The following is a 27,935-nucleotide window of genomic DNA, read 5'->3' on the forward strand; positions in this document are numbered from 1 at the left end:
AATATTGGGGTATCCCTTTTAATCAGAGTTGATGAAATAAATAGGTTTAAAGGGGGTGTCTAGAATTAACATGGCGCCATACTTGTCTACAGGTTGTTAGTGGTATTGCTGCTCAGCTGTGTTCACATTCAGGGGAAATTAGCTGTAATACCACTAACAACCTGTGGGCAGGTGGGGTGCTGTTTTTGGAAACAAGTAGACGTGTTTTTCTAATCCTGGACAAGCCCTTTAAGGGGGCCATCCGATTTAAAAAAAAAAAACTGTGTATCAGATACCGTATTTGGGAATTCGGAGTTAATGGAGGGAAGGGGTCCTCTGTTCTGGATCATCGTCTCTTGGTCGGTTGAAATGAACGTCTCGCTCTGGAGGACCTGCCCTGTCCTGCATGACACAGACGACCCATTCATGTGAATAGACATTGTTGTGATGCCTCATTACACCTGTGGTGGCGCTGCAGGAAATGTGAACACTTTTCCCACCAGCGTTCGCCACAGATCACAGCTGATCGATGGTGGTCCCAGCAGAGTGATACTTTAGGAGGGTGCCTCAAGGGACCCTTCTCACAAGTACAGATTTTTTAAGCAGAGAGCCCCTTTAATGCTTATATTACAATAAGCGATCACGGGCTTCCTATAGATTTAGCATTTACCATATCAGCCATAGTTTTTTTTGGTTGGTACGCTGAGTTTTTTTGGTTAAAAAATTTTTAATATGTAATTGGAAATTTCCAGCAGGGCCGTTACGGGGGACGTCTCCACTTCCTGTTTCTGTCCTTTTAAAAATTCCGACTTCATATTCTTTTGCTTACTAGACAAATAGGGTAAGAGCCAAAACGCCAAGAGTTCAGATTGCACAAGGAGAGCGATATTAAAAGTTCACATGCTGTGATAGCTGCGATAATCCTGAAAAAGCAAAATCCTTGTGACGTTCCGCCAGCGCCTGTCTCCAGTCATGGGGTTGGGTTTTGCGCTGTCTTCTGGATGTACTTAGTTTTTAATTTAAATATTTTTTTATTTAATTTTTTTTATCAGTAGTCCCAGGATCTTCTGCGGCCTCTCTGTCTTGATGGCTCATGTGACATCTCCTCGTATGTCCATGTGATAGCGGCAGTCGTAAGCCAGAGATTGGGCTTTCTTCACCCAAGTGCTTACTCAGAAACGCTCTATTGTAGAAGGAGGAGAGCGGCCGACCATTTCTGAAGTATTGTGGCCTCCTCCATGGAGGACGTCTGAGTCCTCTTCCAGGAGTTGTGCTGGCCTGCCTGCTGACTCCCTTTTTCAGCATCAGGAAGAAAAGGAGCATCACATTTTTATGGGGCGTGTCCTTTCTGCTGCAGCTTTCTCGCTATTGCAGCTCAGGGTGTGTCCCCTTAACTGACAGTTAAAGGGACACACCCTGAGCTGCAATAGCGAGAAAGCTGCAGCGGAAAGGACACATCCCATAAAAATGTGATGCTCCTTTTCTTCCTGATGCTGAAAAGGAAAAGGACCCACACCCTGAGCTGAGATGGCAAGAGAGCTGCAGCAGAAAGGACACCCCCTGAGCTGTGATAGGGAGAGAGCTTTAGTTAAAGCTCTCTCCCTATCGCAGCTCAGGGGGTGTCCTTTCTGCTGCAGCTCTCTCGCTATCTCAGCTGAGGGTATGTGTCCTGTATGCTGCAGCTCTGTCCCAATCACAGCTCAGGGGGTGTCCTTTCTGCTGCAGCTCTCTCGCTATCTCTGCTCAGGATGTGTGTCCTTTATGGTGCAACTCTGTTCCTACCACAGCTTAGGGGATGCCCTCCCTATCTCATCTCAGGGGTTGTTTCCTTTCTGCTGCAGCTTTCTCACTAGCTCAACTCAGGGGTTTGTGTCCTTTCTGCTGCAGATCTCCCCCTGGCAGAGCTCAAGGGTCATGTACTGTTTACTGCAGCTCTTTATCACAACTCAGGGGGCATATCCGTTCAGCTGCAGCTCTGTCCCTATCACTGCTCCAGGGTGTGTGTCCGTTCTTCTGCAGTTCTCTCCCTGTAACCTTCACTGCTTCTTATGTTAGATCCACCTGGTGGCAGTTGAAGGATGGAACTGAGCATGTGCGTCCACTTCAATGATGTTGGTGAGGTGGACAGAGAAATGAGGAAAAGAATAATGGACAGCAGGAGGCGCTGTACAGATAGTGGCTATACTACATTTTTAATTACATGCAATTACTAAAGTATTCAGATCCAGGTCCTTTTTTGAAAACTGTAGAATATTTTTCATGGGACATCCCCTTTAAATTATTTTTTTTAGAAGTTTTATATTCACTTTATCCTGGGAGGAGGGGCTTTCTGCTGGGGGGGGGGTGTAAGGGCTATGACAACTGTGTTTCTCTTTCAAATGAAAGGTTGTCACTTTTCAAGCCCACTGACCAACTGTCTATCTCTGCTGTATTACTGATCATACTATAGAACAGCAGTAACTTTCTATAGAATTGCACCTTGGATGTGGGGTCACTGAGCACTTAGGGGTTAATTCGCTCTGCACGCTCTTCCACTAGATGGGCTCTGACCTGGGACAGGTAGCTGACTCATTTCACTTCTGAAGCAAACCACATGTAGAAGCAAGCTCCGCTTTGTGATGGAACATTTTGTACGACCTGTATGGGGGCGATACATTGCTTTGCGGGCGAGGACTCTGCTGTCTCGTTTCGTAAGGCTCTGAAAGAATGGGTAATAACATGAACTAGCCTTATTAATGCTGGTACCATGTGCTGGCACTGGAGGATGACATGACAGGTCACACTGGTGCAGAGGAGGGGACGAGACTTACAGCCTAGGTGGCACTTTATGTCCTGGCTTTCTGTTATACATGTGGGATCAGGACTCAGTGCCAGTTTACCGCGGTATGTGGGTTATGCAGCTTATTGCGGTAGCTGTCATCTACCAGGCATGCTGCTGCTCCACAGCCTATGCCTTGATGGCACTGGGGGGCAAGCTGGTGGCAGTGAGGGGGCAAGCTGGTGGCAGTGAGGGGGCAAGCTGGTGGCAGTGAGGGGGCAAGCTGGTGGCAGTGAGGTGGCACTGGGGGATAGTGGAGCTGATGGCACTGTGGGGAACTGATGCACTAGGGCTGATCGCACAGGGGGGACGAAGGGTTTTGGGGACTGATGGCAGGGGGTCTGAGTTTTTATAAAGGGAAACAGTCTATTAATTCATTTTTTTCTTATTAGAATACTCGATTAATTGTAAAAAATAGGGCTGAAGCTAACAATTATTTAAATAATCGATTAGTTGTCGATAATTTCATCGATTAATCGGAAAAAACGCCAAAATGACAAAAAAGGGGTTTATATGACTTTACTTGAAAAATTAGGTTCAAAGGCCATATTAAAACAAATTGTGAATGGCACTGTTATGGGGGATCTGTGGATGGCACCATTATGGAGGGGTTCTGTGGATGGCACCGTTATGGAGGGGTTCTGTGGATGGCACCGTTATGGAGGGGTTCTGTGGATGGCACCGTTATGGAGGGGTTCTGTGGATGGCACCGTTATGGAGGGGTTCTGTGGATGGCACTGTTATTGGGGATCTGTGGGTGGCACTGTTATGGGGGATCTGTGGATGGCTCTGTTATGGGAGATCTGTGGATGGCACTGTTATGGGGGATCTGTGGATGGCACTGTTATGGGGGATCTGTGGATGGCACGGTTATGGGGGATCTGTGGATGGCACGGTTATGGGGGATCTGTGGATGGCACGGTTATGGGGGATCTGTGGATGGCACGGTTATGGGGGATCTGTGGATGGCACGGTTATGGGGGATCTGTGGATGGCACGGTTATGGGGGATCTGTGGATGGCACGGTTATGGGGGATCTGTGGATGGCACTGTTATGGGGGATCTGTGGATGGCACTGTTATGGGGGATCTGTGGATGGCACTGTTATGGGGGATCTGTGGATGGCACTATTATGGGGATCTGTGCACTGTTATGGGGAGAGGGATCTGTGGATGGCACTGTTATGGGGAGGGGGATCTGTGGATGGCACTGTTATGGGGAGGGGGATCTGTGGATGGCACTGTTATGGGGAGGGGGATCTGTGGATGACTATGCAATGGGGGGGGATCTATGGATGACACTATATAGCATCTTATGCTTTGTGTCATCCACAGATCCCCCTCCCCATAACAGTGTCATCCACAGATCCCCCTCCCCATAACAGTGTCATCCACAGATCCCCCTCCCCATAACAGTGTCATCCACAGATCCCCCCTCCCCATAACAGTGTCATCCACAGATCCCCCCTCCCCATAACAGTGTCATCCACAGATCCCCCCCTCCCCATAACAGTGTCATCCACAGATCCTCCTTTCCCCATAACAGTGCCATACACAGATCCCCCTCCCCATAACAGTGCCATACACAGATCCCCCTCCCCATAACAGTGCCATACACAGATCCCCCTCCCCATAACAGTGCCATACACAGATCCCCCTCCCCATAATAGTGCCATACACAGATCCCCCTCCCCATAACAGTGCCATACACAGATCCCCCTCCCATAACAGTGCCATACACAGATCCCCCTCCCCATAACAGTGCCATACACAGATCCCCCTCCCCATAACAGTGCCATACACAGATCCCCCTCCCCATAACAGTGCCATACACAGATCCCCCTCCCCATAACAGTGCCATACACAGATCCCCCTCCCATAACAGTGCCATACACAGATCCCCTTCCCCATAACAGTGCCATACACAGATCCCCCTCCCCATAACAGTGCCATACACAGATCCCCATAACAGTGCCATACACAGATCCCCCTCCCCATAACAGTGCCATACACAGATCCCCATAACAGTGCCATACACAGATCCCCATAACAGTGCCATACACAGATCCCCCTCCCCATAACAGTGCCATCCACAGATCCCCCTCCCCATACCAGCCCCGGCCCCGCCGCTCACAGCAGTATTCCTTAACCGGCAGTAACTTTATCACCGCATCTTCTTTTACCTTACAATGAAGCTCCAGTAACAGGCAGAGCGGGCGGCGGCGTAACGTCACTTACTCACGTGACGCGCCTGCTCCGCCCACTTTATAAATGAAACATTTGAATCGTTGCAGTCCTAGTAAAAAATAATCGGTAGAATACTCGATTACTAAAATAATCGTTTACTGCAGCCCTACATCATATAGTACAGGACAATCTCTTTCTAACAAAGCTAGAACCAGCCCTGGACCTCACATGGGTCCTGAGATCTCCTCATTCATTGTTATTATGCTAGATTTATATCAAGCTGGCGGCTGAAGGGGCGTGTCTTTTCTGCTGGCAGCTCAAGGGGAGTGTCCTTTCTGCTGGAGCTCTCTCCCTATCACAGCTCAGAAGGCAGTTGAAGTATGAAACTGAGCATGTGCGGCCATCTCAGTGAGCTGGACAAAGAAATAAGAAAAAGAACAAACAGCAGGTGGCGCTATACGGATACATTTTATTGAATAATTCAGTAGCTATAATAATTTTTTAATTACATGCGATTACAAATGTATTCAGAGATCCCGATGCTGGTTTGGAAACTGTAGAATATTTTCCGTGGGACATCCCCTTTAAAGGGGTTCTCTGGGCTTTTTATATTGATGACCTATCCTCAGGATTGGTCATCAGACCAGCGGGGTCCGACACCTGGCAGAACCCCTTTAATGACATTTATCTTGTGCTTCTAGTGAGCTCACCCCTTTATAAAGCGACCTTGTGGATTACGAGCTAAAGAATTCACATTAACTGGGGAGCAAGCAGAACACTTACCTGGTGTCCTCCTTTCCGTCTTCTCAGCTGCAGATCCACCGATTCCCGGCCTCCTCTTCTGCCATCCAAGACGGCCGCGCCACTTCTCTGACTACTTGGTGCGTACTGTGCATGTGGTAGTCCAAAACACTCCCTGCTGCCCCTCGGATTGGCCAGCACTGCTCACGTGAACAGTGCTGGCCAATCGAAGAGCAGGGCTGGACAACCAGTTGGTGTATTGGACTACGGACGAACAGTGTGAGAAGCGGTGCGGCCGGGAACCGGTAGATGTGCAGCTGAAAAGGAGGGCGTCAGGTAAGTGTTCTGTACATGCCCCAGCTAATGGGATTTTAAACTGGAGGACCACTTTAAATGGTCTCCCATTGCTGTTGTCTCTTCTTCCTCTGCTCTGTGTGTATACCGCATTTCAAGATAAGCCACATAATGCTAAAAACAGCGGAAGGCGCTCTGAAAAGGAGATGTGGTCAGAAAGAGAGAAGTTAAGCCGCCTGATGGGATTTCGAAAACCTATATAAATACTCAGTGCACATCTAAGTATGCCAACCGTTACACAATATCCAAGAAACCCTTCTGGCTTTGAGTTATGGCACAGTATTAAGAGATGGCAGCATTAAAGGGCATCTGTCAGCAGTTTTGCACCTATGAAACCTGTTGCATGTGCTCTTGGCAGCGGAAGGCATCTGTGTTGGCCCCGTGTTCATATGTGCCCGCATTTCTGAGAAAAACGATATTTTATTATATGCAAATGAGCCTCTAGGAGCAACGGGGGCGTTACCGTTACACCTAGAGGCTCTGCTCTCTCTGCAACTGCCGTGCTCCCTGCACTTTAATTGACAGGGCCAGGTGTGATCATATTTACAGTGCCCGACCCTGTCAAAGTGCAGAGAGAGCAGAGGATCTGAAAGTAAAGGTAACGCCCCCGTTGCTCCTAGAGGCTCAGTTGCACATATTGAACCTTCATTTCTCTCAACAATGTGGGCACATATGAGAACATGGGACCAACACAGATGCCTTCAGCTGCCAAGCGCACCTGTAACCGGTCAGCCAGTGTCCTAGGTACAGAACTGCTGACAGATGGACTTTAAGTGATAGAAGGGCCATTTGATGAGGTGAGATTACCCCTTTTAAAGGAACTGCTCCAGATGTCATCGGGGTTCAGCAGGTTTCTTAAAGGGAACTAGATGGCCGCTAGCACATCCGCAATACCCAGTCCCCATAGCTCTGTGTGCTTTTATTGTGTATAAAAACCGATTTGATATATATGTAAATTAACCTGAGATGAGTCAGAGCTTGAAAATATGACTCTTTTATGTTAATTTGCATATGTATGAAATCGGTTTTTATACACAATGAAAGCACACAGAGCTATGGGGACTGGGTATTGCGAATGTGCTAGCGGCCATCTAGCAACCCATGTCCTCAGCTCTGTACACAAAATCCCGGTGACAGGTTCCCTTTAAGTGAAAATCGTTGGGTGTTCCTGAATGTGTCCCATCTCACATCAGGCTAGCCCCTTTGTGGTCCTTTCAGGAACATCCCATCTGTTCGGACCTTGTTCCTGTTGACCTCCAGATAACCACTGTTTGGAGCTGTGATAGTCCTCTGACTATGGCGCTCAGTCCGCGCTGGCTCTTACATTGTATTTATCAGCCGCCAATTTGCTGATACGGCCTAATCTGCTTCCCGATTACACTGCTTGTTTTATACAGTTTATATGAACTAAGCAGAGCGGTGCGCGCAGATGTGCTGAGTCCTGCGGTATTGTAGAGTTCAGCTCATAGACCCTGACCCCATGGGCAGAGCTACCAGGGTAGAAGCATAGCAGTGGGCCCAACAACTAAATGTCCGTTTTTACACAGCAGTAAGGTGCAGGGGCATTACTGTTACATCACTTATTACCCCTGTACTGTGACATCACTTATTACCCCTGTACTGTGACATCACTTATTACCCCTGTACTGTGACATCACTTATTACCCCTGTACTGTGACATCACTTATTACCCCTGTACTGTGACATCACTTATTATCCCTGTACTGTGACATCACTTATTATCCCTGTACTGTGACATCACTTATTACCCCTGTACTGTGACATCACTTATTATCCCTGTACTGTGACATCACTTATTATCCCTGTACTGTGACATCACTTATTACCCCTGTACTGTGACATCACTTATTATCCCTGTACTGTGACATCACTTATTACCCCTGTACTGTGACATATCTGTGGTTATTATCCCTGCACTGTGACATCACTGTGTTTATTATCCCTGTACTGTGACATCACTGTGTTTATTATCCCTGTACTGTGACATCACTGTTTATTATCCCTGTACTGTGACACCACTGTGTTTATTATCCCTGTACTGTGACATGACTGTGTTTATTATACCTGTACTGTGACATGACTGTGTTTATTATCCCTGTACTGTGACATCACTGTGTTTATTATCCCTGTACTGTGACATCACTGTGATCCTGTACTGTGACATCACCGTGTTTATTATTCCTGCACTGTGACATCACTGTGTTTATTATCCCTGTACTGTGACATCACTGTGTTTATTATCCCTGCACTGTGACATCACTGTGTTTATTATCCCTGTACTGTGACATCACTGTAGTTATTATCCCTGTACTGTGACATCACTGTAGTTATTATCCCTGTACTGTGACATCACTTATTACCCCTGTACTGTGACATCACTGTGTTTATTATCCCTGTACTGTGACATCACTGTGTTTATTATCCCTGCACTGTGACATCACTGTGTTTATTATCCCTGCACTGTGACATCACTGTAGTTATTATCCCTGTACTGTGACATCACTGTGTTTATTATCCCTGTAGTGTGACATCACTGTGTTTATTATCCCTGTAGTGTGACATCACTGTGTTTATTATCCCTGTACTGTGACATCACTGTGTTTATTATCCCTGTACTGTGACATCACTGTGTTTATTATCCCTGCACTGTGACATCACTGTGTTTATTATCCCTGTACTGTGACATCACTGTAGTTATTATCCCTGTACTGTGACATCACTGTAGTTATTATCCCTGTACTGTGACATCACTGTAGTTATTATCCCTGTACTGTGACATCACTGTAGTTATTATCCCTGTACTGTGACATCACTTATTACCCCTGTACTGTGACATCACTGTGTTTATTATCCCTGTACTGTGACATCACTGTGTTTATTATCCCTGCACTGTGACATCACTGTGTTTATTATCCCTGCACTGTGACATCACTGTAGTTATTATCCCTGTACTGTGACATCACTGTAGTTATTATCCCTGTAGTGTGACATCACTGTGTTTATTATCCCTGTAGTGTGACATCACTGTGTTTATTATCCCTGTAGTGTGACATCACTGTGTTTATTATCCCTGTACTGTGACATCACTGTGTTTATTATCCCTGCACTGTGACATCACTGTGTTTATTATCCCTGTACTGTGACATCACTGTAGTTATTATCCCTGTACTGTGACATCACTGTGTTTATTATCCCTGTACTGTGACATCACTGTGTGTAATATATTATCCCTGCACTGTGACATCACTGTGTGCTTTGGCCTATTCTTTGTCATCACTGTGCATAATATCTGTGATGTGGCATTACTTTGCATTGTCCATGTGCTCTCTGTGAAATAATTACTGTATTATCCTTATGACATCACGGAGTAGATTTTCTGTGCGCTCTGACATCACTATTATGACATCACTACATGTGTTATTTCTGTGCTTGTTCAGAATGTATATGGCAAAGCGGGGAGACACTGTGATCCTGGTTCAGTGGGGCCCCATCTCAAGCTTTGCTGTTGGGCCCTATAGTTAGGTCCATCTAGCACAGAATTTGGAATTAATTGTCCACAGCGGCCATTATTATTAGGATTACAAATTAAATAAAAGACTAAATAGTAATGCAGCCCTGCCCATCACACCACATACAGTAGATCGCTTAGAATTTACCCCCAATCATTGGTGCCAGAGAAGGTTCACCAGAACCACCTGCAGATGCCTTCTCTCTGAGGAGCTTCAAGACATCCTACAAAATATTCCAGTATAATTTTGGTCCATGTTTATGATTAAAGTCAACTCCCCCCCCCCCCCCCCCCCCACCCAGAGTCTGCATTTTGACACCAACTCCAAGGACCCCAATGCCACCTTATGAAGGTTCTGCTAAAGGGGAAATGCCAGGTCCGACAGGAAGGTAGTAGGGCAGTGCCAGGGCAAGCCAACCAAAAAGTTGTCTTGATAGCAGTGCCATAATGTCAGTATAATCGAGGTATACCTCCTAATGAAACTAATTAATGAGGCCAGAGGTACACAGTGCCTCACATCAATGCAACCTGCTGAGCCCTGAGGCATAATGTGGCTTGCATTTGTCTCAGATTCTTCCCTGACAGCAGATTTTGGTTCTCAAGACATTAGACTGTGCCAGATTCTTACTATTGAAAACACAATTTGAGACGTATTAGATCTCCTTATGGAGAGCACAGAATCTGCGCGAGGAGTCGTATAGGCCAGACAACACTCCTGGAATTCTGGGAAGAAAGGGATGCAGATAAGCTCTTAACAAGCTCTACCTCTAATGGCACCAGAGCTATCCTATAAGTACATGGTCAATCTTTTAGAAAAAAGTCCTTTGATAAAAACGAAGCCAGCATCTCATCTGCAGACAGCTGTTTTGGGCTGATTGCCCCTCATCCCAGAATAACTGAGGAGCATTGCCTGGCTTGTAAGACTCCTTACACTCATTAGGTGGTGTCCATAAGGAGATATGGTATTCCCAAATCCCCCCCCCCCCCCCCCCCCCCCCCCCCGAAACAGCTGTCTGCAGATGAGTTGCTGGCTTAGTTATTGTCCAAGTCATGTCTTAAAGCCGGTTTAAAAGGTCAACCATTGACTTGTAGGATATCTGACATCTGGTGGCATCAGAGGCAAAGCTTGCTAAGAGCTTATTTCTATTGAGAACACATGCATGCTTGGCTGAGCCCAGAATGCATGTGTGTGGAGAGAGAGGTGGGTGGGTGGGAAGAAATAACTGTTAGGCTGACTATGTCTCTTCGTAATGCAGAGGAGAGTGCAGTTCTCATAAACCTCGGAGGCCTAGTGCCCGGATTTTCTTAGGATCACAGCTATATTTTCTTTTTTGGAAGGGGAAGAACACTAATGAGCTCTTCAGGGAAAAAGGCATGTAGCCCGCTATCCGACGTCCCTGACGCTACAGCAGATTGTTTGTGTGATAACAGTGCGGCTGGTTTTAGGAATCCAGTGGCTCATACAAATTGTATTAGGCTACTTTCACACTAGCGTTTTTGCGGATCCGTCATGGATCTGCAAAAACGCTTCTGTTACAATAGTACAACCGCACGCATCCGTCATGAATTGATCCGGTTGTATTACGTCTTCTACAGCCATGACGGATCTGTCTTGGACACCATTGAAAGTCAATGGGGGACGGATCCGTTTTCTATTGTGTCAGAGAAAACGGATACGTCCCCATTGACTTACATTGTGTGCCAGGACGGATTAGTTTGACTCCGCTTCGTCAGGCGGACAGCAAAATGCTGCAGGCAGCGTTTTGTTGTCCGCCTCCAGAGCGGAATGGTGATTGATCGGAGGCAAACTGATGCATTCTGAGCGGATTCTTTAACATTCAGAATGCAGTAGGGCAAAACTGATCCGTTTAGGACCGCTTTTGAGAGCCTATGACGGATCTCACAAACGGAAAGCCAAAATGCTAGTGTGAAAGTAGCCTTAGATGTTCAGACTGCTTCTTTGTCCCCCATGCTTTATACTGCAGCTCAGCTTGTTCATTGTCTGCTATGCATATCCGCCAACTCACCAGGAAGTTGTCCGATTCCCATGGTGACAAAGATTAGAAATTACATCTAACTAAACCTGCAGTAAGAATATGATGTTTCCTTAAATACTGTGGTTCCCCATAGCAACCAATCAGATTCCACCTTTCATTTTTCAGAGCTCCTTTGGAACATGAAAGGTGGAATCTGATTGGTTGCTATGGGCAACTAAGCCAGTTCTACTTTACACCAGTTTTGATAAATCTCCCCCTGTATGTTCTGCAGAAGCTTCCTGCTGATGGAACAGATTTCCACACAGGATATTGACACAATCCCTTGTTTTTAGGTTTGATCTATGGGGTCATATATCTGCACCCGCAGAGCTACTCACATTTAAAGGGGTACAGTTAATTTCCCAGTGGGTTCTTTAAAGAGGACCCGTCACCTCTCCTGACATGTCTGTTTTAGTAACTGCTTGCATACCCCATGTAATAACAATTCTGGAGCTTCTATTCTTATGACTCTATGTTGTGCCATTCCTTTATTATTCCTGCTAGAAGTTATGAATTAATTACCAGTGATAGTCCAGCTGGGTGTTACCAGTTTTGGGTGTGTCCCTGCATAGTCTAACACTATGCAGTCAGTGATTGGGTAGTGTCAGGCCGTGCAGGGACATCCCCCCCCCCCCCCCCCCCAACTGCTAACACCAAGCTGTACCTTCATTGCAAACCACTAGCAATTCATTTGTAACTTCTAGTAGGAATAATAGAGTAATGGCAAATCATTGAGTTGTAAGAATAGGAAATGCAAGTAGTTGCTAACATGGACATGTCAGGAGAGGTAACAGGACCTCTTTAAGGACAGTTAGGCCCCTTTCACACGGGCGAGTTTTCCGCGCGGGTGCAATGCATGAGGTGAACGCATTGCACCCGCACTGAATCCGGACCTATTCATTTCTATGGGGCTGTGCACATGAGCGGTGATTTTCACGCATTACTTGTGCGTTGCGTGAAAATCGCAGCATGCTTCTCTTTGTGCGTTTTCCACGCAACGCAGGCACCATAGAAGTGAATGGGGCTGCGTGAAAATCGCAAGCATCCGCAAGTAAGTGCGGATGCGGTGCAATTTTTACGCACGGTTGCTAGGAGAAGATCGGGATGGAGACCCGATCATTATTATTTTCCCTTATAATATGGTTATAAGGGAAAATAATAGCATTCTGAATACAGAATGCATAGTACAATAGCGCTGGAGGGGTTAAAAAAAATAAAATTTAACTCACCTTAATCCACTTGTTCGCGCAGCCGGCATCTCTTCTGTCTTCTTTCTTCAGGACCTGGGTAAAGGACCTGTGATGATGTCACTGCGCTCATCACATGGCCCGTCACATGATCCATCACCATGGTAAAAAAAAGATCATGTGATGAGCGCAGTGACGTCACCACAGGTCCTTTACCCAGGTCCTGAAGAAAAAAGACAGAAGAGATGCCAGGCTGCGTGAACAAGTGGATTAAGGGGAGTTACATTTTTATTAAATTTTTTAACCCCTCCAGCCCTATTGTACTAGGCATTCTGTATTAAGAATGCTATTATTTTCCCTTATAACCATGTTCTGTGAAGAAGTTCGGGTTTGGGTACCAAACATGCCAATTTTTCTCACGCGCATGCAAAACGCATTACAATGTTTTGCACTCGCGCGGAAAAATTGCGCATTTTCCCGCAATGCACTTGCATCTTATCCGGGCAAAAAACATGACGCCCGTGTGAAAGAGGCCTAACAGTACAGAGAGTACAGACCTGCGCCCACAACGCTGATACGGTCACACATAGCTGAAGCAGGTGCTTCCTGTCTAACCGCATCTATTGGTGTATATACCGTATGATACTATCTTTTTATTATTATTATTATTTTTTGGATCAGTTATCTGCATTGGCTTAAAACCCTAGTAATATATCTTTGTTTCCCTTTCTTGATTTTTAGCATTTTTGAGCTAAACAAAGCTCATTTTCCATGGAAACTGTCAGCAGGTAGGATGGTGTTTATGGGAAATTTTTTATTCTAATTATGTCACGCTTTGAATACCGAGTCGGGCTGTGCGCAAATGAAGAGAGTGATATCCAAATGACTAATAGATACAAATTGCAGCTTGTTGATGGTTTCCAGGTATATATATATATATATATATATATATATAGGTGTGTGTGTATATAAATATATATATAAGGAAAAATTCAAAAGGGGACATATATCAAAACTGTAAAGGAAATAAAAACTGGCTTAGTTGCCCATAGCAACCAATCAGATTCCACATTTATTTTTCAGAGCCATTTTGGAAAATGAAAGATGGAATCTGATTGGTAGCTAGGGGCAACTAAACCTGTTTTCGGTTACACGAGTTTTGATAAGTCCCCCCCCAAAGACATTTATAGACTTGTCTAAAAGGGAAACTGTAGTTTTGCCCATAGCAACCAATCACAGCGCAGCTTTAATTTTATATTCTGCTCTTGAAAAATGAAAGCTGCGCTGTGATTGGTTGCTATGGGCCACAAGCACAGATTTGGTTTTGGGCCGTAAATCTGCCTCAGAGGCAGATATATTACAAAGGTGGGAAATGTTGGGCGATTTATTTTTTCATATTTTTTTCACAGCCTTTGGCTACATGCACACGACCGTATGTGTTTTACGGTCCGCAAATTGTGACGTCCGTATGTCATCCGTTTTTTTTCGCGGATCCATTGTAAAAATGCAAATCCCGAGGGCTTTATGAGCGTCTACCTGATCCCGAGGGCTTTATGAGCGTCTACCTGATCCCGAGGGCTTTATGAGCGTCTCCCTGATCTCGAGGCCTTTATGAGCGTCTCCCTGATCTCGAGGCCTTTATGAGCGTCTCCCTGATCTCGAGGCCTTTTATGAGCGTCTCCCTGATCTCGAGGCCTTTTATGAGCGTCTCCCTGATCTCGAGGCCTTTATTTGCGTCTCCCTGATCTCGAGGCCTTTATGAGCGTCTCCCTGATCTCGAGGCCTTTATGAGCGTCTCCCTGATCTCGAGGCCTTTATGAGCGTCTCCCTGATCTCGAGGCCTTTATGAGCGTCTCCCTGATCTCGAAGCCTTTATGAGCGTCTCCCTGATCCCGAGGGCTTTATGAGCGTCTACCTGATCCCGAGGGCTTTATGAGCGTCTACCTGATCCCGAGGGCTTTATGAGCGTCTACCTGATCCCGAGGGCTTTATGAGCGTCTCCCTGATCTTGAAGCCTTTATGAGCGTCTCCCTGATCTCGAAGCCTTTATGAGCGTCTCCCTGATCTCGAAGCCTTTGAGCGTCTCCCTGATCTCGAAGCCTTTATGAGCGTCTCCCTGATCTCGAAGCCTTTATGAGCGTCTCCCTGATCTCGAAGCCTTTATGAGCGTCTCCCTGATCTCGAAGCCTTTATGAGCGTCTCCCTGATCTCGAAGCCTTTATGAGCGTCTCCCTGATCTCGAGGCTTTTATGAGCGTCTCCCTGATCTGAGCGTCTCCCTGATCTCAAGGCCTTTAAGAGCGTCTCCCTGATCTCGCTGATCTCGAGGCCTTTGAGCGTCTCCTTGATCTCGAGGCCTTTATGAGCGTCTCCCTGATCTCGAAGCCTTTGAGCGTCTCCCTGATCTCGAAGCCTTTATGAGCGTCTCCCTGATCTCGAAGCCTTTATGAGCGTCTCCCTGATCTCGAAGCCTTTATGAGCGTCTCCCTGATCTCGAAGCCTTTATGAGCGTCTCCCTGATCTCGAAGCCTTTATGAGCGTCTCCCTGATCTCGAAGCCTTTGAGCGTCTCCCTGATCTCGAAGCCTTTATGAGCGTCTCCCTGATCTCGAAGCCTTTATGAGCGTCTCCCTGATCTCGAAGCCTTTATGAGCGTCTCCCTGATCTCGAAGCCTTTATGAGCGTCTCCCTGATCTCGAAGCCTTTATGAGCGTCTCCCTGATCTCGAAGCCTTTATGAGCGTCTCCCTGATCTCGAGGCTTTTATGAGCGTCTCCCTGATCTGAGCGTCTCCCTGATCTCAAGGCCTTTAAGAGCGTCTCCCTGATCTCGCTGATCTCGAAGCCTTTGAGCGTCTCCTTGATCTCGAGGCCTTTATGAGCGTCTACCTGATCGTATTAATAGTGGTGATCTTCTCCTCATATCCTGTTTTTGTTGGTCGTCATCTTGGAGACTTCTAGAATGGTTTCTCTGCCATTTACCCCCCCCCTCCCCAAACACACACACACACACACACACTCGAATACTCTAAAGCAACATGAGGACGGTGCGACCCCCCCCCCTCCCCCAACCTGGCGTATATGTAGAGAACTTTGGCCCTAAAAGACCATTTTATCACTGCTGTCATCTTAAGGCAGCTCATCTTGTGTGGTCTTATAAATGTAGCACCAAGTGGTCCAGAATTTCTCATAGTCCAGGATAATATGGACAGAGATAAGAGGCCCATACACCTCCAAAAGCTGTCATTAGCTATTTGACAATAAAAGTAAAATTTAAAGGGGTTTTCCAGTTTGCCTTAACATCCTTTAAAATCATATTTTATGAAGATCGCAGTAATTATGTTATTTATTTATTTTCCCTTTATCGATCCAAATTTTCAGTTCTGGGCTGTGGTCACATGACCATGTCCATGTAGCTCTTTCTTATTTCCTGTGATGTTATGTCCATGGGTGGGGCAGTGATAGGGGAGTGTCTGTTACTAGCTGGGTGGGAGGAGCTATAAATTATTGGGTGTTTTTAGGGGCAGTGATAGGGTCTTTTCTGTGTAACTAGCAGGGTGAGAGGAGCTATAAACTAGGGACGGTGCTGAAGCTGTGGCAGAGGAAGGAGAAGTGCATCATGGGTTTGGTTGGATACAGCAGCAGGAAGTGCTACCTACAGGATGGAAACAAACCACAGTGATTGGTTTACATGGTGAAAACGCGTCAGGAGAGTCCAAATTGAAAAATAAAAAGCACGGCAAGATGTCCATGAGGTAATCATGTAGGTTTATATATTTTAGGTGTCTGATGATCCAGAACATTTGATTATCCAGCACCTGCCAGGTCCCATCTATTTGTTCGTAGGGGGAGCAGTTTTTCCGTTATAGAGAATCCTGCAAGTCATGGTGGTAAGGGCCTTTATCAGTGCCTGTATGACAGGGGCTTACACACCACGTTATTATCTCTGCTCCTTGTCAGCAGCCACAGCTGCCGATTGCGAGACGACCTGGGGTCAGAGTCATTCCAGGTCACTGCACTTTTTTTCCCCACATGTAAACAGGAAGGTGTGTCCCTGTCATCCAATAGTGCATGTCCTGGGGCGAAACGTCAGGCGCAGCAGCTGGTGACCTGTGTACAAACACGTCCTGGGATTTCAGAACCTTTCACCTAGCTGCTTCCATTACAGGGTGCAAATTGGATTCTGGCCCCTAAAAGTTCCTCCTATCATTACATCATCGCCACTTCAGTGTCTGGTATCGCATTCACTAGAATGACTCTGTACCAGCCACCGCCATGGCCAAAACTGGGCGCTCTTTCCAATGTGACACCCAGATCCCTCCAATAGACTTGTCTTCTTTGTATCGTTCCTTTAATGTCCTAGAGTTGGGACCATCAGGGGTTTCCAGGATGAGGCCTCACGCACATGACCGTGTCTGCATTCTGATCTGTGTGCGTTCCGTGGCTTTGTCACTCCCATCGAAAGAAAGGCTAAAACTGCCAAGTATAGGACGTGTTCTATAACGTACGGAAGAAAAAAACAAAACAAAAAACGGATCCACACTGATGTGGATGTGGATGCATGGCCCCACGGAGATGAATGGGTCAATGAGCTGTCTGCAAACAGAGGAAAAATATGTGAGGTACTATCGGAAAATTCATAGTTAAGAGGGGGGTCCTTTGATCAGGATCACAAGAGAGCGTCTCTATTTCGGGAGGACCTGTTTTTGGTTTGAATGGACACGTTGTAATACTTCATTTCTCCTGTGGTGGTGCTGCAGGAAAATGGAACACTTACTACCACAGAGTGTGCCTGATCGCCGGAGGTTCCAGCAGGTGGACACCTTGTGATTTAGCTATTGTCAAGGCACCCTTCTAACAAGTAGGATACCCCCTTTAATTTGGAAGAGAGCACCCCTTCTTTTTTTAGATAGAGGATAGACCATGGTGCTGATATTCGGGCTCAGGCCTCTTTTTATGTCCCCTAAAGCACCACGTTGAGTCACCCTGGCCAAATCAAGTTCGCCAAAGGCCATGTAAACTGTATGGTGGTTGTTTGCTCAGGCCTGAATGACCTGTTTAATGCCAAATCTTATCTTCTCGTTCTTTTTATTTTTTTTATATTTATTTTTGCTATCTTACTGTAAAAGTTTCTAACCAGCGGCAGCAGGGATATCACCGTTGCGGCGCCGGAGCCCTGGGTTCGAATCTGACCAGGGACCACAGCTGTATGAAGTCTGTATGTTCTGTCTTGGTGCTCTCATACTTTTCAACTTTGAATCCCCCGTTGTAGGATATTTTAAGCCCTGCCCCCTTTTGCTGCAAATTAGGGCAACCTCCACCTACTTTCGATTCGGTTATGAGAACACTTGCAAAAATCTTGGTCTGTTGACTAACATGTGTTGTCAGGCTGGTGTGGCACTATAACTTCCATCATACGCAAGCAGGCTAGGGGTAGTAGTTCTATGACAGAACTTTATAGAAGTTGTCCAGGATTTTTATATTGATGGCCTGTCCTAAGGATAGGTCATCAATATCCGATTAGTGGAGGTCGGACTTTCTGGGACACCCGCCGATCAGCTGCGGTGCTCTGTTGAGTGATTCAGCCTCCTCACCGCATACCAAGCACAGCGCCATTCATTGTATAGTGGTCGTGCTTGGTATTGCACCCCTGGCCCATTCACTGCTCCCAGGCCATGTGACCGATGAACGTGATGTCACAGGCCTCGCAAGACAGCGATCGGCGAGGGTGCCAGATGTCGACCCCATCGAGATATTGATGACCTATCCTTATGATAGGCTATCAATATGAAAACCCCTTTAATGTCAGGAGTGGTGATAGGTCCTCTTTAATTTATTTTTATTTTTTCAACCCTTTCCTTTGTAAGGATATATTGTCACACTTAGTAATACATTATATCTGTGTTCCTTTTATGTCTTTTGTGTGTCTTTTAAGTAGATATACAAAATCAACCCACAGCTGCAAGCAAAGCAACCAGTGGAAAAAAGCCCTCGGCTTCCAACCTCGTCATCGTCACCTAGTGGCGAGTTTGTTCTTTGTAAGCACCAATATTACAGCACACTTCTTAACGAGATTTTCTATAAAGACACCTAAATCATATGTATTAAAATAAAGCACCAAGTCCTAAACTCATTTTGTATTTAAACTCATTAAAAGAAAAGAGAGAAAGAGTTATGACATTTACATATAAAAATATGTCGCCACCTGGTGTTCAAAGAGTATAGTAATGTGCGCATCTACCTACTGAGCCGAGGGCTGGTGGTCACACATGCTCAGGTCTCTGCATGGTTATCCTATGTAGGGCAGCCAATAAAAAAGGAGCAGAGCCTTTGCAGTACAGCTGAGACGACTGCTCCTGCAGGGGAAGTACGAAGGGACTGTCAGCTGCCAGAGGGGGAAGGAGGCTGATTGTTTAGAATCTCCACAGTACATATTAGCAGCATCAGCAGAGGGGACACGTGGAAGCGAAAAATGATGAAAGGGTATTCTTTTATGGAAAAAAAATTACCTCTATTAACTGCCTTTCTGGACTTTTGGTAGGATTTCCCCTTTGAAAAAAAAAAAATCTGATATTGCTTGGTTTTATTTTTTTCTGGCAAAGCTGAGTGATAACCATTGTGGGGTTGTATGAGATTAATTAGAAATATGAATTAAACTTATTAGAAATATTGCTAATCAATAATTGAGGCGGAGCTGCAATACCAGATACAACCCACGAGTGGCGCTGCCTCCTTTTTTCTAATTTCACCTCTCCAGACATGTCTGCTGCACTTATTACTTCTGTTCTCCATGGAATCAAAATTCTGGTGCACGGCTCCAAAGGGGTTAAAGTTGTGTGGTTCCTCTGTGGTTCTTCCTGGACATGCAGTAATAAATTGACACCTTGTCAGAGGGGTCCGACATCGTCAGCACTGATTGGTTCATGTCGGAACACACCCCATTGACAAGGGGAATGGTAACAACCAGTTTTCTATTTAGTCATATGTTTCCAGGAGGAACAACAGAGGAATATCATGATACAGAGTTAAAAGTAACAATGCTGCAGAATCATTTTGTGGTGAATACACCGATTTACTAAAACATGAGGAGAGAGAAGAGGTCCCCTTTAAGCAAAGCTGGGTGACAATCCCCTTGACAGTGAAAACGGCGGCCAAGATGCCACTGGGTGAACAAGGCCCAGAGTCACTTCATAGAGGACGGATTAGACACTTTACATTATTCAGCATTTTATAAGCCCTGTTATCCATTTCATTTTAGGATAAGAAAATCATAATATCCCAACCATCAAGAGGACCAAGTGCCTATATCCCCGAGAAAGAGGTAAATGCATTCAACAGCTTCATATACAGCGAGGAGACGCCATCTTCCTTATCATGGCCTCCTCATGTGATCTAAACCTAAATCATAAAGACAATCGCTTCTCCACTAATCAACTCTATCACCAATTCTAGCAATCTATACACGCCATCTGTGTGAGCTGCTGTCTGTCCGTCCTCGTGGTCCTGTGTCTGTCTTCCTGTGTACATTGTTAGATGTGATAAGGATACGGTGAAGCCTGTGTGACAGGACCAAGGTAGAATGGTCTTCTAGAATAGTCGTCCCGTCATGGAATGTGACCGGTCTACATAGGGACCGATGGAAGTGAGAGAGATATTAGAGATGGATAGATAAGAGATTCCACCGCACATCCAAGGCGTGAAAAACAAGTAGATACTTTTATTCACCAGACAGTTTCGGTCCACTTGCTGGGACCTATCAATGCTTGAGAGAGGTCCCAGTAAGTGGACCGAAACGTCGCTGTCTGGTGAATAAAAGTATCTACTTGCTTTTTACGCCTTGGATGTGCCGTGGAATCTCTTATCTATTTGATATCTTGTGGGTGGATCGTCCCTACAGCCGATGGCACTCTGCATCTACAAGTCACACTGCTGTGCTGCCCAGCTTTTGTATCTTCTTTCTAGATAGATAGATAGATATTGCATACATAAATATCAGATAGGTATGAGATACAGGTAGGTATGAGATATGTGAGAGATAGATTGATAGATAATCTAAAAACAAAAATAAGGCAGCACTTCAAGTGAAGTGAAGATGGGTGGTGGACCTTCTTTATTCACTCCACGCAAGGTTTCGGCCCTGCTCAATGAGACCTTTGTCAAGCCTCGTTGAGCAGGGCTGAAACCTTGCGTGGGGTGAATAAAGAAGGTCCACCACCCATCTTCACTTCACTTGAAGTGCTGCCTTATTTTTGTTATTGGATTATCCATTGGACTGATTGCCTACGTTCTTAGAGGGATTGCACCAGTTTTCCGTCACCTCTGACAGTGCAGCTGTGTTTTCATTTTTCTTGATTGATAGAGACAGACAGATGTCCTAGATACAGAGATAGATATTAGATAGACAGATTTTCGATAGATATTAGATAGATAGATAGACGGATGTTAGATAGACGGACGGATGTTAGATAGACGGACGGATGTTAGATAGACGGACGGATGTTAGATAGACGGACGGATGTTAGATAGACGGACGGATGTTAGATAGACGGACGGATGTTAGATAGACGGACGGATGTTAGATAGACGGACGGATGTTAGATAGACGGACGGATGTTAGATAGACGGACGGATGTTAGATAGACGGACGGATATTAGATTAGATATATAGCTGGATAGATACATATCTGATAGAGAGATAAGTATTAGATTAGATATGTAGATATTAGATGGATAGATACATGATGGATCATTTACCATGTTATGTTAGATTTTCCTCGGAGTTTCCCCATGACGAGGCATTTTCTCCGTGCTTTTATAAGGAAGGAACTTGGAATAGGAAACAGGAAAGGGATGAGCATGAAGGAAAACAAAATGCCCTTATTCTTGTGTGTCCATCCCCTGGACCTGCAGGACATCACGCTCGTTCATTGCACGCCCGTCATAGGTGAAGATCTTACATGTATGTGAAGCCAGGGAGATATCCGGCACGTCCCCGGAGGCGGTGGGGTGTACAGTGACGGCGGTATTTTAGAAAGTTAAAGGGTTTTTCTGAGACTGAAATATCCTCAGGATAGACCATCAACCTCGGTTCTGTGGTGGTGTGATTCCCGACACGCCCGCCTATTTGGGGCCGCTTCTGGGACAAGGGCTGCGGCCTTTTTACAGCATACCAAGCACAGCGCCGTACATTGTATAGTGGTCGCGCTTGGTATTGCAGCTCAGTCCTGTTTACTCGAATAGGACTGAGCGCCAGAAAGGTCACATGATCAACGGACATGACATCTTAGGCCGAAGAGGAAGAGGCCGTCGTCCTCGCCCAATCACTGTGGCCCCTTTTAAACTCCTGCCAACCCCCACCTGAAGTTTTAGCAGCCCCAAAGTTTCTGACGGCTTCCCGCAGTTGTACGGTGGAGTCTTGCAGCTCGTCTTCCCATCCATCTCTTTCATGTTCTCCAGTTTCCTCGTGATCGGGGGTCACTGGGTTTGTCTGGTTAAAATGAGCGTGCTGCTGAGCTTGCATCTCAGGCCGGGTGGGGAATGTTTGCATTCTTACTAAAAATAACCCCGCATGAAAAGAGAGAGGAGGGAGCTTTAATGAACGCACACGCTTCACATGCCAAAAAATAAGTGCTGCCTCCCACCACTAACTTTTTATCAGATGCTTTCCGTGAAGTCCTGATCATGGGGGGGGGGGGGGGGCAGATGAGGGACAATAAAGTCACGCCCCTCCCCCGGCTGAAGTGGCTGATACCAGGGAACAGTACAATACATTCAGCTACAGCACATGCAGAGAACAGAGTCTGCTCACAGCCTTTTGTAGTGGGTTTTAGGAATTTCTTCTGGGGTTGATGAGTCAGCGGGTTCACGGTACATTGAAGAACGCCGACTCACTAGCCAGCAGGCCCCGCAAATAACAGATCGGCAGCTTGTTCTCTGATTTTATTCAGCTTTGCTTTGCTTTGGATCAGCTGAAAAAGTGGTGTTTTTTTCCCCTCTATTTGCACCAGCATGGCAGTGAAGTATATTTACTGTGATGTCGAAAACTCTTCACAGCCCTTTTCTGCTACAGACGCAGTTATATTACTGACATCACTGGGAGCTGTGTGCCTCACAAGTCAGGAGCTCCCCCTAGTGGTGGTTGCAGGCAGTCAGAATATTATAACTTAGCCTTATGCCTGGGAGGCAGGGATTATGGAGCTGTGTGCCGGAAAAATTAAAGTCGGACCCCTAGTTGGCCCTCTAAATTGATGGAATTTGGCCCCGATGTTTTTTTTTCCTGTGGTTATAATAATATGGAACATTTAATAATCTGCTATCAGGGTGTATATCGGCAGCACTCAAATATTTTTTTTTTAAAGTTAGTCTTTTCGTTCAGCCATTTGTTCATATGCAGTGTTTCAGCACTATTGGGCCTTTCTCAGGCAATGTAGATAGATTAATTTTAGTGAGAAAAAAAAAAGATCTAGAAGGATGGATAAATGTTAGATATTTAGGTGGAGAGATCAATTGATACATCATAGATGGATGACTAGATGGATATTAGACAGATATATATCAGATAGATAGATATGAGATGGATGGACGGACAGATTGATATGAGGATGGATAGAGAGAGAGATATGAGAGAGAGAGAGACAGATATGAGAGAGAGAGACAGATATGAGAGAGACAGATATGAGAGAGAGAGACAGATATGAGTGAGAGAGACAGATATGAGTGAGAGAGACAGATATGAGTGAGAGAGACAGATATGAGTGAGAGAGACAGATATGAGTGAGAGAGACAGATATGAGTGAGAGAGACAGATATGAGTGAGAGAGACAGATATGAGTGAGAGAGACAGATATGAGTGAGAGAGACAGATATGAGTGAGAGAGACAGATATGAGTGAGAGAGACAGATATGAGAGACAGAGACAGATATGAGAGACAGAGACAGATATGAGAGACAGTCTGCTCACAGCCTTTTGTAGTGGGTTTTAGGAATTTCTTCTGGGGTTGATGAGTCAGCGGGTTCACGGTACATTGAAGAACGCCGACTCACTAGCCAGCAGGCCCCGCAAATAACAGATCGGCAGCTTGTTCTCTGATTTTATTCAGCTTTGCTTTGCTTTGGATCAGCTGAAAAAGTGGTGTTTTTTTCCCCTCTATTTGCACCAGCATGGCAGTGAAGTATATTTACTGTGATGTCGAAAACTCTTCACAGCCCTTTTCTGCTACAGACGCAGTTATATTACTGACATCACTGGGAGCTGTGTGCCTCACAAGTCAGGAGCTCCCCCTAGTGGTGGTTGCAGGCAGTCAGAATATTATAACTTAGCCTTATGCCTGGGAGGCAGGGATTATGGAGCTGTGTGCCGGAAAAATTAAAGTCGGACCCCTAGTTGGCCCTCTAAATTGATGGAATTTGGCCCCGATGTTTTTTTTTCCTGTGGTTATAATAATATGGAACATTTAATAATCTGCTATCAGGGTGTATATCGGCAGCACTCAAATATTTTTTTTTTAAAGTTAGTCTTTTCGTTCAGCCATTTGTTCATATGCAGTGTTTCAGCACTATTGGGCCTTTCTCAGGCAATGTAGATAGATTAATTTTAGTGAGAAAAAAAAAAGATCTAGAAGGATGGATAAATGTTAGATATTTAGGTGGAGAGATCAATTGATACATCATAGATGGATGACTAGATGGATATTAGACAGATATATATCAGATAGATAGATATGAGATGGATGGACGGACAGATTGATATGAGGATGGATAGAGAGAGAGATATGAGAGAGAGAGAGACAGATATGAGAGAGAGAGACAGATATGAGAGAGACAGATATGAGAGAGAGAGACAGATATGAGTGAGAGAGACAGATATGAGTGAGAGAGACAGATATGAGTGAGAGAGACAGATATGAGTGAGAGAGACAGATATGAGTGAGAGAGACAGATATGAGTGAGAGAGACAGATATGAGTGAGAGAGACAGATATGAGTGAGAGAGACAGATATGAGTGAGAGAGACAGATATGAGTGAGAGAGACAGATATGAGTGAGAGAGACAGATATGAGAGACAGAGACAGATATGAGAGACAGAGACAGATATGAGAGACAGAGACAGATATGAGAGACAGAGACAGATATGAGAGACAGAGACAGATATGAGAGACAGAGACAGATATGAGAGAGACAGATATGAGAGAGAGAGAGAGACAGATATGAGAGAGATAGACATGAGAGAGAGACAGATATGAGAGAGAGAGATAGACATGAGAGAGAGATAGACATGAGAGAGAGACAGATATGAGAGAGAGACAGATATGAGAGAGATATGAGAGAGAGACAGATATGAGAGAGACAGATATGAGAGACATGAGAGAGAGACAGATATGAGAGACATGAGAGAGAGACAGATATGAGAGACATGAGAGAGAGAGAGAGAGGAGAGAGATATGAGAGAGAGCTATGGGAGAGAGAGGCATGAGGAAGGCTCTAGTGTTTGAGCTGAAACATCACATCCACATGGGTGAAAAAACTTTTTTCTTCTTTTCCCATAATTTGAGTGTGCTGCTGCTCTGCATTTTTTGTTTATTTGGGTAATAGTCTTGTCCCGTCAGGCTTGCACCTCTGCTACAATATTTTTGTCTGGTGCTGCCATTTTTCTCATAGATACAGTAGATATTAGATAATAGGTAGGAGATACAATAGATAGATGATACAGTAGATAGATCCTGATATCTATCCAAGATAACCTGAAAATTCTGGAGAAATTCAGCACACGTGGACACTGCCCATCAATCCAAAGAAAACCAACATCATGGTGTTCCAGAAGAGAAACCTGAGACCAGCCGGGCGTCCTCCCTTCCTGCTAAACAACTGTCCACTTTCAAAAACCGACAGCTACACCTACCTAGGCCTAGAAATCTGCCATAGAAACCCTAAAAGACAAGGCATACAGTACATAACCTTCTATGCCATCAGAAGACGTCTGTATGATCTCAAGGCACCAGTGACCGTCTGGCTTTAAATACCATCATTGCCCCAATCCTCCTGTATGGCCGTGAAGACCGGGGCCCAGACATATACCCAGACTGGTCAAAGTGGGACTCTGGGCCAACAGAAATATTCCACCTAGAATTCCGTAAACACCTTCTCCAGGTCCACAGGAGCACTTCTAACAGCGCCTGTCAAGCAGAGCTGGGCAGAGTCCCACCTTACCTTGCTGTCCAGAAGAGGGCGCTATCATTGAGCGCCCATCTGCATAGCAGCAGTCCCAGCTCCCACCATTACAAAGTATTGCTACACCAAGAGGTCCCAGAAAAACGAAGCAATCCGCAACAAGTCACCCAAACCCAGCCTGACCAAGCCACCAACCAATACAGCCTGGCAAAGGGGGAAATCCAGAGGATGATACACAAGAGGAGTATATCAGCGTTTGGAGGAACGACATTAGAACGTCAGAGCCTGCAGAGGGAGTGCAAACTGGCCCCATATCTGGAAAAAAATCCCCAACCCCAGAGACTGACAGATCCTGAGTCGGTACAGACTGAGCGCCCACAGCCTGCTCAGGCACCGACAGAGTGCAAGCCCAGGGAGAGGAGACTGTGCCGGCAGTGTGACCAGGCCATGGAGGATGAGGCTCACTTTCTGCTGCGGTGCCCCACATACTCAACCGTGAGGGACGCTCACTGCAGGAGACTGTCTGATCTCTGCCCAGACTTCACCTCCATGGAGGAGCATAGCAGCACAATATATTACTGCCTGCCATAGACTGAGAGGAGCCTGATATGTCACAGACTCTTATGCCCCCACCCCGGACGTATCCTGATCCCACAACCCTACCCAATTATTTTGCGCTTGCTTTGGCAATGCTAAAATGTATTTAGTCCTGCCAGTAAAGCTCATTTGATATCAGAAAGATCGCTATCAGATATAGAGATCTCAGATTAGCTACATTAGATAGATATAAATATGAGAGGTTTTCCAGAATCTGCTGACTGTAATTCTTGATGCTGTGTATCTAGATAAGTCTCTGCTTTTCAGTGTCTTGATGATTGTTCTCTCTCAATTAGTTTGGACAAACCAACGATGTGGTCACACTGGTCAACCGGCTGGTGGAAGAATACAGCACGTCGGGCCGCCTGGACAACATCACCCGGGTCATGAGCCTCCACCCGCAGTACCTGGAGTCCTTCCTCCGCACCCAGTTCTATATGCTGCGCATGGACGGCCCGCTGCCTTACCATTACCGCCACTACATCGCCATCATGGTGAGTGCTCCTGTCTGTGTTTTACAGTCTTTATTCTGTTACTTGGCTTTTTATCACGACGTTCTACTGAATCCTGGGGCAAATCCTGGGTTATTGCCCCTCTGTAATGCGCTAACAAGGTGCAAGTAATTTTGGCAAGGCTAGATGTTTTAGGCTTTTTCTGAGGGTTAGCTTTCCACACTGCAGTGGGCAGAAATTCTTTGTGTCTGCCGCAGTGTCCCCCGCAGGCAGCGTCTGCTGCAGCGCCCCCCGGCAGGACCAGAAAGCCGGCACTAGCGTGGCACTGCCAACTCCTGTGTCATAAGTTGGTACAGATAGAGGGACTCCCAGCAATAGTACTGGTTTAGTTGTGTGGCACTCCTGATGGCAAGCAGAAGTAACACATTTCTGTTTTTCCCCACTTTTTTGCACAACTTGCTCCAGGGTTGCAGTCATCATTCCCCTTACAGTGCCCGTCCACATACCGCACTGGTCTTGGGGCACAGTATAATGTTCTATAGGTACTTACTGCACGTTAGACCCTGAAATACGTCTGTTATGCAATAACCGCCATCTCCCCTCCTCTCAGGCGGCGGCGCGGCACCAGTGCGTGTACCTGATAAACATGCACGTGGACGAGTTCCTGAACACAGGGGGATCCTCGGAGTGGCTGAATGGGCTGGAATATGTGCCGCAAAGGCTAAAAAACCTCAACGAAATCAACAAGCTCCTGGCACACCGACCGTGGTTAATAACAAAAGATCACATACAGGTAACGATGCCAGCCGCGGCCAGTGGGCACAGTAAACAATGAAACCATTCACTGGGTCATCTTGTATAAACGCTCTCTACCATAAACAGCGCTACTCTTG

General features: G+C 45.8%; 1 protein-coding gene across 3 annotated transcripts in view; it reads left to right on the forward strand.

Moving 5' to 3' along the window:
* SESN3 (sestrin 3) overlaps positions 1–27,935 on the forward strand; it is a 77,217-nt gene that overhangs the window by 30,110 nt on the left and 19,172 nt on the right. Inside the window, exons 1-4 of one of the 3 annotated variants that reach the window (XM_040426315.1) lie at positions 18,791–18,864; positions 20,085–20,147; positions 26,887–27,084; positions 27,653–27,835. In XM_040426315.1, coding sequence (XP_040282249.1) covers positions 26,977–27,084; positions 27,653–27,835 — 291 coding nt within the window. In that variant the 5' untranslated portion in view covers positions 18,791–18,864; positions 20,085–20,147; positions 26,887–26,976. Of the gene's footprint in view, positions 1–18,790; positions 18,865–20,084; positions 20,148–26,886; positions 27,085–27,652; positions 27,836–27,935 lie in introns of those variants that run through there. The other 2 variants (XM_040426316.1, XM_040426317.1) reach the window with 2 other exon arrangements.

The sequence above is a fragment of the Bufo bufo genome, chromosome 3 (assembly GCF_905171765.1).
Source record: "Bufo bufo chromosome 3, aBufBuf1.1, whole genome shotgun sequence".
Taxonomy (NCBI): domain Eukaryota; kingdom Metazoa; phylum Chordata; class Amphibia; order Anura; family Bufonidae; genus Bufo; species Bufo bufo.